The sequence below is a fragment of the Poecilia reticulata genome, chromosome 2, assembly GCF_904066995.2.
Source record: "Poecilia reticulata chromosome 2, P_reticulata-male-v2, whole genome shotgun sequence".
Classification (NCBI taxonomy): Eukaryota; Metazoa; Chordata; class Actinopteri; order Cyprinodontiformes; family Poeciliidae; genus Poecilia; species Poecilia reticulata.
This window is the reverse complement of record NC_088831.1, coordinates 11,462,882-11,479,765: the sequence shown is the minus strand read 5'-3', so window position 1 is coordinate 11,479,765 and position 16,884 is coordinate 11,462,882. Positions and strand designations below refer to the sequence as shown.

At 38.1% G+C, this 16,884-nt stretch overlaps 1 protein-coding gene across 4 annotated transcripts in view; it reads left to right on the top strand.

Annotated features, from left to right (window-relative positions):
• The window catches only part of ncam2a (neural cell adhesion molecule 2a), a 315,525-nt gene extending 298,944 nt beyond the window's left edge, over positions 1-16,581 (top strand). For 2 of the 4 annotated variants that reach the window (XM_008429279.3, XM_081597478.1), the window contains exons 16-17: positions 7,416-7,623; positions 13,960-16,581. In XM_008429279.3, coding sequence (XP_008427501.2) covers positions 7,416-7,623; positions 13,960-14,074 — 323 coding nt within the window. In that variant the 3' untranslated portion in view covers positions 14,075-16,581. Of the gene's footprint in view, positions 1-7,415; positions 7,624-7,914; positions 7,955-13,959 lie in introns of all 4 variants that reach the window. The other 2 variants (XM_008429298.3, XM_008429289.3) reach the window with 2 other exon arrangements.
• Positions 16,582-16,884: the final 303 nt, after the last annotated feature.

The following is a 16,884-nucleotide window of genomic DNA, read 5'->3' as shown; positions in this document are numbered from 1 at the left end:
GAAAGGGGTTAATAGAGCAGAGAAATAGGAATTAATGGTTGCTGCATTCCCACTCTGGGGAAGTTTGAGAAAACTCCAAACGATTTCCTGCCGAAAGACTTTGTCTTTACTTGATAACACAAAAACAGTCATCCATCCAATTGATCTTTGTTGCTTTAATGTCTAAATTTGCAAACTGGACTGTTCGAAGTAAATCACTCTGAAAATTAGGACACCCCATTAAATATTCTGTCATTTCAAATGAATGTTCACATTTTGATGTCTAATCTTAACTTGTTTTCTTTACTGAATTAAATATACAGCTCTAAAAAAATAAGAGACCTGATTTTACATTTTATAAGTATAAGTTAGAGTAAAATGAACATTGTTCTTTTATTCTATGAACTACTGGGAACATGTCTCCGAAATTACAAGCAAAAATTTAGTTTTTTATTTGCAGAAAAATAACGCAAAAGATCCAATGCTTTCAGACCTCAAATAATGCAAAGAAACAAGTTCATATTAATTTAGAAACAACAATACTGTTTTAACTCAGGAAGAGTTTGGAAATCAGTATTTGGTAGAATAACCAGGAAGTTTTCAATGAGATTCAGTGCAGTGGGAGAAAAGTTAGGACACCCTACACTCGAATAAACAAGGTGATACTTTCAGTTGTGAACGTTTGAGTTTCATTTCAATATTACAATATTATCTGAGGAACTTAACTTCCAATTATAAGCAAAAAATTGTCTGAATATCTTACATTTTCTAAAGAAAATGCGGTTTTAGAAGCCAGAATAACTCAACATGCTATTCCGATACTTTTTAATGTTTAACATGGCGTCTTCACCACATTTAGGACTAAATGCATTCAGCTGCTGGACTGTGGTAAACAGATTAGCGCTCACAGATTTTCTAAACTTCAAGAAGCTAACGATCATTGACTATAATTCTATAATTCACTCCTCCTCCTTTTTGCTGATTGGTCTCGTTGAAATTCATCCTGAGAAATCAAGATCAATGAGAGAAACTCCAAACGGCACTGAAGGGAAATGAGAATCAACTGCGTAGGAAGGAAATGACCAGGCTAGACCTTACATTACAAACAAGAAAAATGTTTTTTTTTCTGGACCAGCTTATGTAACCATCAGACATTAAAAGTCAATAAATTTTCTCTTTTTTTCCATTCTGATGCGATTTAAGTTTAAGCAAGTCTTCGCTGTTATCTACATAAAGTGTCTTGTGAACATATTCTAACCACAACTGAGAAAAATGGTTGTTGACAACAACAATGTTTAAAATATGAAGACAAAATAAAACCTGAATTGTGAAAAACGTCAAACTCTTTGTGTCAAGTTGGAAAAGAGGTTTTTCAGCAATATTAGCAGAATAGAAAGAAATTACAGAGAAGACGGCAATAATGATGGTTATTATTGCTCTGTCATGAATTCAAGTAAATTACAGCTGACGGAAGACAAGCTAAATTACATTCTGAACCAAAATTGAAAATTGACAGCCAAATAAATTTGACACCAGCGGAAAATGTTCCATTTATCTCTCTTTGAAATCAACAAACAGCCGTCAGGCGGCATTAGTTTGCCAGATTGAGTTTCCTCCATTGCTGCCTTGAGTCCGAAATGTAGATGTGATTAAAAACGTCAAGCAGGGAATCATTCAGGCTGTTTCTAGCAGACTGACCTCCAGCCAGAGAGCATGAAATAAGAAACGGTGCTGCAGCACGGTCAGTGCTAAAAAAATATTACCACAGACGCAACGGAGTGGAGACAACCACTCCCCCTGTTGAGGGATTTAATATAGAAACATGTTAGACATAACCGAGTAGAACTGCTGAGGAAAATAAGTTATGAGGCAAGAGCTACAATATTTTCAATTTTTTTTTTATAGATCGAAACATTATTTTTCCAGTTTTGGGCCTCATATTTGTAGAGATTTATTACACACAGATTGATTTAATTTAGGCGTTTATTTCAAAGGATCCATGATTAACTGTAACAATAAACCTCATGTGAGAAATATTCATTTTAGATGTAAAAACAATAAAGTGATAACTGTAGGTTTTTTAGTTTTTGTTTACTCTCCGTCAGCATTTAACAGAGCTTCCAGCGCTGTTGTCTGATGTTCTTTCCAGCATTTTTACTCCAGCGGCAGCACAGTTCAGGCGCTTTGTGGAAAAAATATTTTTTAGCTCGTTAAGGTAATGATCACCTGTTAGAGCCTTTGTCAGTTTTGCTCATACAAATGACTCAAAGTCTTCTGGAGAGAAATGTTGAGAGCACAAATGTAGGTCCTTCGGAAGTTGTATTCGGTTCTGACTTTCTCCCACTGCACTCTTCATTTTTTTCATGTGGGAAGCGATCCAGATTCACCTCACTGTTTCTTTGTTGTTGTTGTTTTTTAAATTACAGCCAACAGTGACACAGTGTGGCATTATCTAAAATTACACCGTCAAACACAGTATAATGAACAACAGCTCGGGTAAAGTTAGCCTTCCTGTGTTGACCCTGTAGATTCCAGTACAGAATGAACCGTTATGCGTCATCAACCCATCCATCCATTTTCCTGCACCCTTGTCCCTTGGTGGGGTCGGGAGGGTTGCTGGTACCCATCTCCAGCTGGCGTGCCGGGCGAGAGGCGGGGTACACCCTGGACAGGTCGCCAGTCTGTCACAGGGCAACACAGAGACACACAGGACAAACAACCATGCACACACACACTCACACCTAGGGGCTATTTGGAGAGGCCAATTAACCTAACAGTCATGTTTTTGGACTGTGGGAGGAAACCGGAGTACCCGGAAAGAACCCACGCATGCACAGGGAGAACATGCAAGCTCCATACAGAAAGACCGGGGCCGGGAATCGAACCCAGAACCTTCTTGCTGCAAGGCAACAGCTCTACCAACTGCGTCACTGTGCAGCCCGTGTCATCAACCCATCGGTGAAAAATATAACAGACGTAAATTTTTTTGACGTAATTATGAGTTTTGGCATATCGTAAACAGCAATTTTTTTAGTTAGTAGGAAAATTGCAGCATATTTAGGTTCTAAAATTTTGCTACATGACAAAACTTATCAAGAACATTTTTGGAGATTTTTTTGGTTTATTTTTTAACTTAAATCTGCAGCAGACTGATGATAGCTGAGTAAAGTATTTGCTCAGTGTTTCTTTTCGGCTTTGGAAAACGGGAATGCTTGAGGTGTTGTTTACGGCCGCTGAATCTGCAGCTTCTGCAGCCAAATTAGCTCAAATCAACCTTCAAAAGGGTAAAACAGAAAACAGCCGCCTGTGGCAATGAAAAAAGAAATTGATCTGGTCTTGAAGTCGCAAATCCCACGTCGCTCTGTTTCGTGGAAAGGCAAAGAGTTTTAATTAGAGCTCCCTTTGCCACCAGGTTCAGTCTCTTTGTGCCTGGGATCGCTGCCAGGCTCTGTTGTCTGAAGCTTCGGCTGTGAGTCGAGAACAAAGCCACAGACGTGAGAGTCATCTGAGTTCAGGTTTCCACTGTGGGTGCAGAAGCAATCAGGTTCTGTACCGAGGAACAAGACATGCACCAGGTCAACTACTAGCTTTTTTAATTGCTCACAATTGTGTTCATTTTTATAATCATTTTGAATATTGTTCAACATTCATATTTTGCACATTTTTGTACTTCCATTTGGCTTGCAAAAAAACAATAATTGGCAATAAGTTAAAGTTTTTTGAGCAGTGTCAAAACCTTCTGAATGTAACATCACAAATCAGCAGTACCTGCTGATTTGTGATGTTACCTAACAACCCCACAGGAGCTCTGTCCATCGCCTAGCAACCCAGTCTGCGTTACTAAGCATTTTGTTGTTGACGTATCATCCAGAAAACACTGCCGGCTTTCTTGTTGGCTGTGCAGATAGCTCCACTTCTGCTTTTCAAAGATGTATAATTGCGCATCAGTTTGCAGCCATTTTCATGTACGAGTGTAAACATTGAGTTGGGGGGGGCGTGGCCAGCAGCAGATTATTTGGATTTAAAGGGACAGCTCATTCTGGAGGTAGCTCAAAATAGACTGAAATCTCAACAAAATGTAAGGAACATGTTTTTTTATTACCCCTAGATCTATCCTGACCTGTTTAAAGGAACATCATAGGTCTCCTTTAACAATGTTTTCTCAATTTTGGGTCATTATTTATTGCTTTTCTTGTTTGTTTTTATCCTCTTTTGTTTCATTTCTGCATATTTCACAGATTGATTTTAAATTTTCTTCTCATTTTCTTCTGATTTTTGAACGCTTCATTTTGTCTTCGTGATCATTTTGGATCTCTTATTGATGATCAATCATTGTATTGCAGAATTTTATACCTTTTTTTAATATATTTTTCTTGATTCCCGCTGTTGCTTTCCTTCCCAGCTCCAAATGTCAACATTACCCTTGCGATCCTGACATTGTCCCGTAGGAACGCTCCTGTTTCACTGTATTTCAGACTTTTAACCTTAAAGCCTCGCCGCCTCTGTTTAAGTTCAAAAGCAATGTTCAGGGTTAATTAATTTGAACTTCTAAAGGGGGGAATCCACTGCTGGTTGCTGTCTGTAAGAGCTTTCTCCTTGGGTTACCGTGGCCTCTGCTGCACATATTTTGACCTCTGTAATTCTTGTTTTGTGCGTTAATAACGGCTATAAAGTTGTTTTGTGGACCTTGAAATTGTTTACAGTGAGTCCTCTGGGTTTTGCATTCAGTTGGACGGCGTCCAAAAGGAGATATCGCCTCCTCCTGTCTTGTTGAGGGATCAAACACAACATTCATCCCCTTTTTGAATATGTTGCTCAATTTTGCTCGCACCAACAACTTTGTTTATCAGGATTTAAGGCGGCTAGTAGATAGTTCTGCAATTATTTTTGGATTATTTTTGCTAATTCTCCTTCTTTGACAAACGATTTAATGCACCAGAAAATGTTTCTCCAGCTAATTAATTTTAGTAGTATTTATATAAAATTAAATGTACAGTGGACCCTGAATGTTATAACTGTAACCAAATATACTTTAATATGCATTGATACACTCAATGAAGTTGTTTTACCATTAACACAGACGCTAATAACAACCAAGCTGCATTTTATTTATAAAACTTTAGAAAAAATCTGTGAAAACACAAATTTTCCCTAAATAAACTGAGTTATGTTCCACTGTTATCGAACTGGATTCTAATCCAGTTCAATCCTGATTATTCCAGTCCGATTAGGTTTAGGAAAGACAGAATCACTAGCTACGTTTCTGCTAACCATAAAATTATTCAAGTGGAAATTATGAAATAAATGCTACTTTTGAAAAAACTCATGTTTCCTGTAAAAAAAAGAAGGGGGTTTCTATTTTTTTCTTTTTTTTCAGCCGTATCAAAACAGATATGTTTCGCAAAATTGTGATGGAAACATTTCTTTCACATCATGAGTTACTACTGGCAGAAACAACAAAGAAGACGACAACAGGAAGTAGTAGGAAGATAATGCTTTTTACATATAATTAGTGTCATTCTAACGTGTTGGAATCCATCTTTTTTCTGTAAAATGGCCGACTACAATTTCCAATCAGCAATTTCCCCGTGTTTGTAGCTGCCTGGATAAGATGCCAAAGTCTCCTCTGATTGGCTGAATCGTAACTATAATCTCATGTAGCTGTCTACATCCACTGCTGATTCATTTCTTATTTAATGGAAACACCACAACATATGTGTATATTTGTAATTTAAACACAGCTGCTGAGTCAAATACTTTCCATAAAAAGAGAAAACAAAGAGGCAGCACCAAGTTAATGACAGCAAAAATGGCAAACAGAGAGAGTATTAGTGGAAAATGGAGCGAGTAAAGCTGGCCGCTGTCCTCCAGCAGCAAACAGAGAGAAGCTAAGCCTCTCTGACTGGAAGCTTTATCTGAACAGGTAGGTTGAGTCTATCTCCAATCACTGATTACTCCCAGCCTCGCTGACCTCCAGCCGTCCTCACTGCTTCTTTTCACTTTGCTCAACCCCAGGATCTCTTAAGGCCCCGGCTCTATTCATTCCTGCCCCATGGGAGCTGCCCTGCACTGTCCTACCCTGATGTATTTATTTTATTAATTCAATCCATCGCTGGCTTTCTCCGAGCCCGCCGTGTTTTGTTTTTTTCCCCTGCCTGAAAAAGTGGAGTTTCTGCCCCACATGAACCAGTTATTGGCTGCAAGCTGTGAAACGAGAGGCGCCCGAAGTATTCAGGCTGAAACATCAGCATGTTAATGATGCTCTGTGGAGCAGTGGAGTTGGGAAATGTGCACTACATCTTCCCTGCAGAGATGCAGGCGGCTGCCACATAAAGCTGAATGAAGATGCGAGGCCGGAGGGCGCGCAAACGTTCTGTCGTTCGAGAAACCCAGAGGTTTTAGTGGGTTTTAAAACAAAAGACCTAAATCGCCACGACAAAAAGATTTTTGGATTGCCGCAGATCTCCTTTTCCTTATTTATTCAAGTCTTTGAAACTTTAATCCTAAATAGCGGAAACTTTGTAAGGCAGAAATCGATTTGTTTTGGAGGAGATTTTGTGGGATTCACGCTAATATTCAAGATTATTCCAGGCTCCACTGAGAATCGCGGATTAGTTTGGGAACTCTCCAGCTCGCTTCGCAAGAATTCATTGACCTTCGAGTCATTCTGAGAAAGTTTCTACTTTCTTTTTTCCCTCTCTTATGTTGCAGTTGTTTCTATTTGTGTGAAATATATGGATGTATAGCTGGAGCTGTGGCCTTCAGCCTCCACTCTGCAGGAACCTGACCAGAAGGATTGTCCTTCAGCAGCAGAGACTCCCTCCTGACTCCAACACCTAACTTTAACCTCTCGCTTTCCTTTTCGTAAGAAAAGCACAGAAACTTTTTCACATGCAGTACTTTACAGACCACAGTTTGAGAAGAGGTGTCCAAAGTGTGGAATGGGGGCCATTTGTGGCCCCTGGACTGATTCTGTGCGGCCCCCAGCTGCAATTGAAAAATGATGCAAATTTGGCGAGAAAACATTGAAATTTTGAGATTAATGTCAGAAACTTCCTAGAAAAAAAAAAAGATGGAAATTTCTGAGTTTGAAAGGTTGAGAATTTGCTTGACAAAAATCCAACACTTTTAGATTAATAATATTGTAATAAGATTTAATTTAGAAATTTTCTACTAAATTCTACTAAATTTCAAGTGTTAAATTTTCTCCTGGGTTTTCGGCAAAAATTGCCTCATTGTAAAAATCTCCTTCAAGCTTTGGATCTACTTTATTTGTTTGGTTTTAGGTCGGGGGTTTATTGCATCATGACTTCTTTAGCCAACGTGATGAAAATGGAAGTGGTCTTGAGTTTGACCCTGTGGATGAAGGTTCGAACCAGACGCCTTCAGACTGACTCGGCTAACAGGTGTGTGTGGTTGTGTGTCCCCTGCCTTAGCAGAATCCCTGTTCAGCGGCCTGGGGCTCGGCGCGGTGGTGGGCCTCGGCCTCGGAGCGCTGCTGCTGCTCCTGGTGCTGGTGGACGTCAGCTGCTTCTTCCTGCGCCACTGCGGCCTGCTCATGTGCATCACCCGCACGCTCTGCAGCAAGAAGACGGCCACCAGCGGCAAGGGCAAAGAGATGGAGGAGGGCAAGGCGGCCTACCTGTGAGTATCCACCTCCTGCTCCTTCAAATCTTGGATCAACTGTTTGGATTTTTGCTGTTTGCAAGTCGCCAGGTCCTTCATGCTTGGAACATCTGCTGTGGGTGTATCAACAACCTTAGAGACCTGAAGGGATGAATGAAAATCTCTAGGAACCGTTTCCTACTTTGGGCTGAAGAGAGAGAGGAAAACAATCAGCCCTCAGTTTAGTCGAATGTCACAAATTGCCTTTCATGTCACTCCTTTATTTGCTACAAATGAGCAAAGGAGACTTCTTTTTACCGTTTACTGTAGGTACACCTACAACAGCCGCCCCACCACCCTTTCAACCACAGTATGTCTCTGATTATGTCTTTCTCACTAACGTCTGTGCCTCCATCCACTGTGCTGAGTCCTCTCCTCTCATCTGCATGCTGTGGCGTTCCAGTCGCCTGTGTTGCTGCTGCTGCTGCATGAGCTGCTTCTGTGCTTTGCTTCTCCTCAGTGTAGAAGTTCACAACTCAGGATGAAACGAGGCCTCGGTTCGCCTCCGCAGAGCCGCTGCTTGGTTTTTTTATGCTGCCAGTGTGAAGGGGAGAAGAAGGAGCAGGGAGGGGGCTTTGACTTTTGCTGAGTCACTAAGTGACTGGCTGCTCAGGCTGCATGCAGAGTGTGAGTCTGTGTGGACAGCAGAGCGATGCAAAACACTCCATACAAGCAAACACTGCAGATAGATACGGAGCAACATGAAATACTGTTGTTTCTGTACCCATATCACTACAAAATGTTGACATTCTTGTTCCTGCATTATAGTATTTCTGCATAATCCGACATTCAGGCTATTGGACGGATGGAGATTTAATAAAATCAGAAACAATCTTAAACTGAAATGTCTAATCAGAGGAAGCAACGTAGGAAAACATCGTCATCATCAGCTCAGATCTCTACAGGAAGCTGTTAGCTTAGCTTCCTCCTTGTTCCACCGCCAGGATTGTTTTGATCCCATCTCTCAGGGTTCCTCCATGTTTTCTATCATTTCAGAATTAATAACTGTAAAATCCTGGAATAAATAGCAAACAGGTATAGACCGGTTAAATATTAAACCGATGGATGGATAACCATTGTGTGCTTAAATAATATTGAATCACTCAAATTAAAGCAGTTTTTATTTGAGTGATAAGGATTGTTAGAAATTTTTTCTCAGAATTTAGTAGAATTATTCTGGCTTTAATCTTTTGAGATTCAAATAAAAAAATTTAAAAAATAAAATATATGAATTTTAGGAAAAAAGTAAAAATTCTGAAAAAAAAATTTCCATTCTAAGTCTTTTTTTAGAATTTAGAATTTAGATTTTTTTTGTCTCAGAATTGACTGGAGTTATTCTGACTGTAATCTTCTGACATCAGATTTGAAAATTCTGGTGGGGGGGAAATGTCAAAAATATGAGAGAAAAAAATTTAAATTCCGCAAAAAAAAAACGTAAGAATTCTAAGAAAAAAAGTCAAAATTCTAACATTTTTTTTAGAATTTTGACTTTTTTTCTCAGAATTGACTGGTGTTACTGTGACTTAAATCTTCTAAGATCACAAGTAATAATTCTGGGGGTGAATAAAAATCTAAATTCAGAGAATAAAGTCACAATTCTGACCTTTTTCTCAAAACTTTCACTTTCTATTTCAGAAGATTAAAACCAGAATTTTCTTCTTTTTTTTCCAGTGGCAGTAATCTTCTCCCATAGTTTTAAATCTGCCAAATTACATCAATGTGAATTAATGTTTGGTGTAATCTAACTTTAGGAAGTGCTCACTGAGTACAGAGACGGCTACTTATTCATATTTTAACGGTTTATTGATGAGTTTTATCGATACATTTCAGAGGACATTGACAATCTTCTAAATGAGTTTAGCCAAAACAAAAGACAAATCCTACAACCGCTAAAATCTGACACTACGTTATAAAAATATGCTCATTTAAAAGACAGAAATCACAAGATTTGGAGCAGCAAGGAGAAAATACTATCGATAAGTAGTGTAGCTTCCCAAGCTGCAATGTAAACAAAAATCTTTACAGTAATATTCAGAGAATATTGTCGTGTGAATTAGATCAACCTTCTGGCTTTGACAGAGTCGCTGTGATAGTTTCCCTTTAATCCTGTGAAAGTAGAAACTCCCACATGCTTTAATCTGCATTTGCTGAGCTAGAAACCAACTGAACTGCTTCCTGAAGTAATGAGCACAGCAGGAACAAAGTGGATCCCGTCTCCATCTGGTATTAAAAGAGCATTGAAAAAAATGACGCAACCATTTTAGAACTGCGATATTTCTTTGTAGAAAACTTGTTAAATATTAAATAACATGGATCCTGAAGCGGTTTGTTGTCTTTAGTTAAACCTATAACAATTTGTTGAGGAGGAGAAGGTATTTATGGAAGCAGTGCTCAGGTAAAAAGCAGTCAGTCAGGTTTATTTAGGGTCAAAGGCTGTAACACAGAGCTTTCACGTTAAAGCGTAAGCTCTCCTTCATACTGTCAGCTCTGACCTCCAGGGTCAAAAACTCGTCTTTTACACTCAAGGACAGGAGAAGACAAACGGTGAAAGCTGGTTTCTCAGCAGACAGATCTGACTTTTATTTATCTGTTCTTGCAGCTGCAGAAAGCAGAATAACCCTTACTGCACATAGAGCTCATTAGCATCATTAAAATCATTTGAAAATGTCCATTATATATTTCAAAATGTGTATAAACGGAAAAAAGTGATAATTTGTTAGCATAGCCACTGATAGTGGTGGATAAACATCTTTCCTGTAACCGCAAGTTGTTTCTCCACCATTCGTACATTTAGTATCACATACATGAGGTTGATTGACGGCGTTAAGCCCCTCCTCCTGGCTCTGACTGGCTGCTTTTGTGCATTTCTTCAGATAGTAATAGTAGCTCACTGAGGAAATGAAAAAGATCGATCTTTTCACAGATTATCTGTTTCATATTAAACATGTTGACAGTTTTAACAAATATGTAAAAAAAATAAAAAAAATTCATTTTCAAAAGTGACATAGGTTAAAATGTTTAAACATTTGGTAATTTTGAAATCAAAAAAATATATTTAAAAAATGTAACTGTACCACAAACTGTGTATTTAAACTTCTGTTCTATAACTTCGATTTCAAATTTTACTGATAAAAAAAACATACTTTTTATCAAACTAACAAGTTTCAGCTTTAAAGTAGTTAAAAAGTTCTGTTATTTGAAAGCAAAATAAAAAAAACAACTGTACTGCCATCTGTGTGCGTAAAGAGTTACTGCTCAAACGTTTGTGGTATAACTTAAATATTTCACAATTTCTTGATACAACATATTTTTCATAGAAGTTACACAGTGAAGTTTTATAAAAAACTGGTTATTTGAAATCAAAATTTAAAAAAATGTTTTAAAAACTTCTTCAAACTGTGTGAATAAACAGTTACAACTTCAACCTCTGTTTTATAGCTTTTACATTTCACACTTCACCGATAAAGTACATATATTTTTATAAAAGTTACATACTGTATTGCAACTTTTAAAAATTGCTTTACATTTATATTTGAAGGCAAAAAAATTGAACCGTACCACAAACTGTAGAGTTATAAAATATAAACTTCTGTGGTATAAATTTATTTCAAACTTTACTGATAAAAAAACGTATTTTCTTCTAAAAGTTACATGCTGCAGCTTTAAAATATTTAGAAAGTCTTGCAACTTTGAAACCACAAACTGTGCGTGAAGAGTTTCAACTTCAACTTTCATACCTCACACCTCTCTGAGATGCATCTCGTGTTGATTTACATCCAAGCAGGAGGAACCAGGATGTGAGGAAACTCCCCATCTGAGGTCCAATCTGGGTTTGCATGAAGCTAATGAGTCATGAAATTGGCTCCACTCTGCAGCCGCTCCAGCATCCACCAATCAGGCGACGGGAAGCCCCCCACCCCCTGCTGCCCGCGGCAACATTTGGGCTTATTAGGTTCAGCGGGTCACTGTTTTACATTCACGATCCGGTTGGCCGGGAAACTCCCCCGCAGTTCAGTAAACGTCCCAGATGCAAAAAAATCAACCATTTGCTGCTTGTATAAATACAAATTTCTATTAATGAAGAGCTGGAGTGTCGAAGCTCGCCCCTGAGGTGAACTCTGCTCGCTTCTTCAGTTGATCTAAAAGAACTTTTTCCCCAAAGAACTGGCCAGATATTAAACTAATTCATCAACCTGATTGTGTTTCCAGATACAGTCGTGTTTCCAAAGCAATCAGGGATTGATTTTCTCTAATCACAGCGATGTGGAAATTAATCCTCTAAATCTGAATGACTGGAGTTAAAATTCAACATCTGAAATGTTCCTGATGGAGTTTGAGGCTTTATGTCTCAGATCTGGAGAATCTAAAACTGTCTCCATCACACTTCCTCTCTTCCTCTTCTTCTTTCCATCCTTCTTCCATCTTTCATCCTTTCCTTCCTTTCTACATTAAGCCATTTTTTCTCTTCTTGTGTCCTTCATTTCTTCTTCCTTTTGTACTTTTCCTCGTTTCCTTTATTCACCTCATCATGGCTTTTCCTCCTTCTACTTCTTTCTTTCTTTGTTTCTTCCTGTCTTTACTTTTTTTTCTTGCTTGCTCTTGTCATTTTTCTGTTCCTTCACTTTCTCTTTTCTTCTTTCCTTGTTTCTTACTTTGATTCTTTCTTTTGTTTTTCTTATTCACCTTCTTTCATTTTTATCTCCTTTTTTCTTTATTTCTTTTCTTCATTCTTTTATTCTCTGTTTTCCATCTTTTCTTCTTTTTCTTTATATCTTTTTTCCTATTTCTTTCTTTCTTATTTGTTTATTCCTTTTATTTTCCTTTTTCTGTATTTCTTCCTTCTTGCTCCTTTTAAATTGAACTTAATGGTTGAAGTAAAAACAAAAACAGATTTTTCTTAGGTTTTCATCCATTTTTGGATGAAAACCAAAAACTGAAGGTAGTTTTTTTTATCTTATTATTACACAAACATATTATTATTATCAACTTTTCTTCTGTAAATTCACATAAACCAAAATACATTCAGAAGTTTACATTCAGTTTATCAGGACTTCATCAAATGACCTTTAAACTGTTTGGCTTGTGATCGATTATCCCTCATTATGCTCTTATCTGATTGCTCCATCCGTTTTGTGACGTTGTGAAGTAAAACATTCCCACATCATGACACTGCCACCACCGTACAACTGGAAAAATGACGCCACGTTTTTCCAGCATGGTGATTTTAATTTCTACTTTAGTTTCGTCATCCTAGTTTTGCATCCTCAAACTGTAACGTGTCACATTTCAGCGACTTCTTCCTTCCTGCGTGGCTTTCCAGCTCATGTCAGTATTTCATTATTTTTTAAACTTCAGATAGTGACATTTACATTTCTCATGGTAAATGAAATAAATATAACAGTCTTTTTCTGGTTTTTGTTTGTAAAAACAGAAATGAAGCACATAAAAGAAAAGGAATGAATTACACCAAGTGTTTTATTCTTGTTCATTTCGCTTAAATATTCTAAATTATTTCTGACAATTTTTGTTTTGTTTATTTTTTCCATTCATTTCAGTGTTTGAAAAATAAGTTTACCTTTAAATTGACTGAAAATTGTATGTTTTCTTCTTGGTTATGGTTGAGTTTCCTCTACCATAACTTTTTATTAAGTTTCTATTTATTGACTTAATTTTAAACATAGTTGGGTTTTTTTCATCTTTTCTTTCATTTATTTTTAACTTGTGTCTCCTATTCTCTAGAATAAGTTACTTTTCCAGATAAAATCGGTTTTTAAAACTTATTTTTATTCATTTGCCTTTATTTATATCTTTTCTGTTGTGATATTTTATTTATTTATTTATTTCTATTGTTTTATTTTTTTGTACGGCACAGGCGTCCCTACTTAGGCCTTTCACAATTAATCATAAATGTATTAATCACATGATAAATTAAAACTCATTTACGATTTATTGTTTTTCTTTCTTTTTCTACCAAAAACTGGATGATAAAAGTTTTCAGTTTGGTGTTTTTGTCTTTCCTATCCTGTGTCCTTATTCCCTTCATTCCATCCTTCCTTATTTGCATCCTATCGTTCCGACTCATTTTGAAGCAGGAATATTTACAATCTTTGTTGGTTTTTCTTACATAAAGCAACTCATTCATACATTTAAAGAATAATCTAAATTATTCCTGGGCTTTAAATGAAAAACACTCTGTTTTATGTGCACATTTAGTGTTTGCGCTCCATCCTGAATCCTTAAATTTCTGGTTTTGAGCGGTGAAAAGCCGTGAACCTCACCTTTCCTCCTGTCGCTCCGCCTCTTCTCTTCCTGCAGGAAGCTGCCGCTGAAGGAAGAAAATGGCAAAGAGTCTCTCAAGCCGGATACGATTGAAATCAAAGTGCACAGCGACAACAGCATCCACATAAAGCCGGACGACAGCAAGGCGTAAAAATAAAAAAAAAATGATATGTATAAAGTAACGGTAAAGAAGAACGGGGTCGGCTCCCCTCGCCACCAAAAGAACATTCGGATCACGAGACCAACGGCCTGGAAAAGTGAAAATAATGGAGTAAAATACTATATCTGTTTATATTAATGCCCGAATGAAAGGCACGTGTAAATAAAATTAGAAGAGAGGAAACGGGAAGGAAACTTTTTGACATCCAGAACGCATTTTGTTCAGTAGGAGCCAATTAAATGATTGTATTTTATTTTATTTTCTGTCTGTTTTAATGAAACTCCTCAGAATTTCCTTTTCATTGTTTTTTATCGCGCTTTGGGATGGTGAAACAGCCGCCATCTTTGTTTCTAATTTTCTGTGTTTACATGCTTTGGAGACGTAGAAACAAATCAAATAATGTTTCTAAACACTAAAAAAAAAGTGTTTCTGATCTGAAAGTGACCCAAAGCGTGGAAACACTCATTTATACCCCAAATCTGGCTTTTATTTTGAAAAGAAGGAAACCTCTTTTCTGTTTGGGACTCTCTCTGATGTCGTTGTGTGTTGTACATAGGTGAAAAAAACGGATATTTTACAGAGCTTTTATGTAAATATATTAAAAAAAGGATGTCTTTTTTCCACAGTGCAGAAGGCTCGGCTTTTGTTTTACTTCCTCTCCCCGTTGCGTTCAGGTTCTGGTGTAATATTGCTTTTTCCGCTCATTTGCTTCCCCTTGAGGGAAACCCGAACCCCAAGGCGATTCCACGGCAGTAATTACGGCATTAATGTGCCTTTTCTTTCCTTTTTTTGCTCCCTTTCGTGCGGTTTGCTCCATGAAATCAGCTTCTGATTTGCTGCTTTTTGCGCCAGAGAGAGTGGACTGTTTGTGGTGACGCTGCGGCGGCCGGCCGCTCTGGACTCAGATGTGGAACACGGTTCCGACAGAAAATAAGAAAATGATAAAAGTGTTTGTATTTTCAGACTTCCTGTCCTAAAAGTTGGTCTTCTTTCTTTGTTTTCTTCCTTTTTCTCTTTTGCTAATTTCCTGATTCCTTCAGTCGCCCACTCCCTTTACTTCCTTGTCTCCTAACTTGTGTCCCTCCTTTACTTGTGTCCTTTTTTCCTCCCTCTGTTCCTCCTTTCTTTCCTTCTTTCTTACTTGTGTCCTTCCCTTTTTCCTTTCTTGTATCCTAACTATCTCCCTTACTTGTTTTCTACCTCACCCATCCTTCTTTATTTCCTTCTGTCTTACACCCCTTTTTATTTTTCCCTCCCTTTTTTATTAATTTTTTTCCTAGCTCCCTTGTTCCTGTCCTTCCTATCTTTCTTTATTTACTTGTCCTTCATTCTTTACTTCCTTGTCTTTATTGTGTCCTAACTCCCTCCCTTACTTGTTTCCTTACTTGCTCCCTTTTTTATGTCCTATCTCCCACTCTTCCCTGTATCCTTCCTTACTTGACCTTCATTACCTACTTTTCTTTCCTCCCTTACTTGTTTCCTATTAACCATCAGTCATGTCCTACTTTTCCTTCCTTTCTTCTGTATTTCTGTTCATCTTGTCTTTTTTCTATCCTTCCATTTATCCATCCTCTTTTCCTTTCTTGTGTCCTAACTCCCTCCTTTACTTGTTTCCTATCCATCCTTCAATCATTCCCTACTTTTCTTTCCTTCTCTCTGTTTTTCAATCTTCCCCTCTATTGATGTCCGTCCCACAGATTCCTGGTGACGTTTTTAAACTGGGAATTCTGGGAAATTGAGTATTTTTACTTGATAAAAGTGTAGGAGCTTGGAAGTAAACAGAGATCTGGTTCTGTTGGTGTGTAACGCATCATTGTCATATATGAATGTGTGTGAGTATGTGCGCGTGTGTGTGTGCGTGTGCGCGCGCGTGTGCATACATGCGTGTGTGCGTGAACATTCAGGTTGCATGTATGTCTGTTGAATGTATCTGCACGTACTGTACCGTAAGTCCACGACCGTCGACTCATCCTGGTTTCATCGACGCTAAAATCGATTCAGAGTTCAGTCGGGTAGAAATCCGGTTCGGTTTCAGTTCCAGCCGTTTTTCTGTTTCCGGGTCACGATGACGTGACGTGGATCCGGACGGTGATTAATCCCCTCCACGCCTCTGAGCTTTTATCTCCCAACCCGTGAAGAAAACAAAAATTAAACCTGCATTTGTGAATCGGGTTCGGTTCTGCTGCCTGTTGATGATCACTGTAAATACCGGAGCACAGTGCCTGGAGGCTATACAGTTTGTACATGTTCTTTTTGTATTTGAATATGAGTCTGAAGCCACTCGTTTCCTCGATCCTTTCGGTTCTGTCCGGGGTTAAAACAGACGTGTTTGAGCTCAGTGTACATTATGTGTCCTCTCTGTCCCCATGTCCCCTGGACTGTCCCCGCTGAATTGTGCAGGAAGTGGGAACTATCGATGTTTCTCTGTATGTACCTGTGGAACACTTGTGACTCGTATCATTTTGCCGCTGTAAATAAACATGTCCTGGTAGAAGAGAGTGACGACTTGTCTTTTATCTTTGTGCTATGAAAAGTTCAAATGTGTGGTGTCCAAAGTGCGGCTGGGGGACCATTTGAGGCCCACTGAAGGATTCTGAGCGGACGGATGCTTTTTAACCAATTAGTGAAAATTTTCTTTACAGATAAGTAACGTTTCCTTTTTAAGAAATTGTAGTTTACTACTATTCTTACCTGCAGGGTTTTCCCCAGTGTTCTATAAGCCTGGCGGGCCACCAGGCTTTATTTGTACCCCTAAGCACTGCTTATTCATTCAAGTCTTTTTAAAATGTTTGCATTTTTAA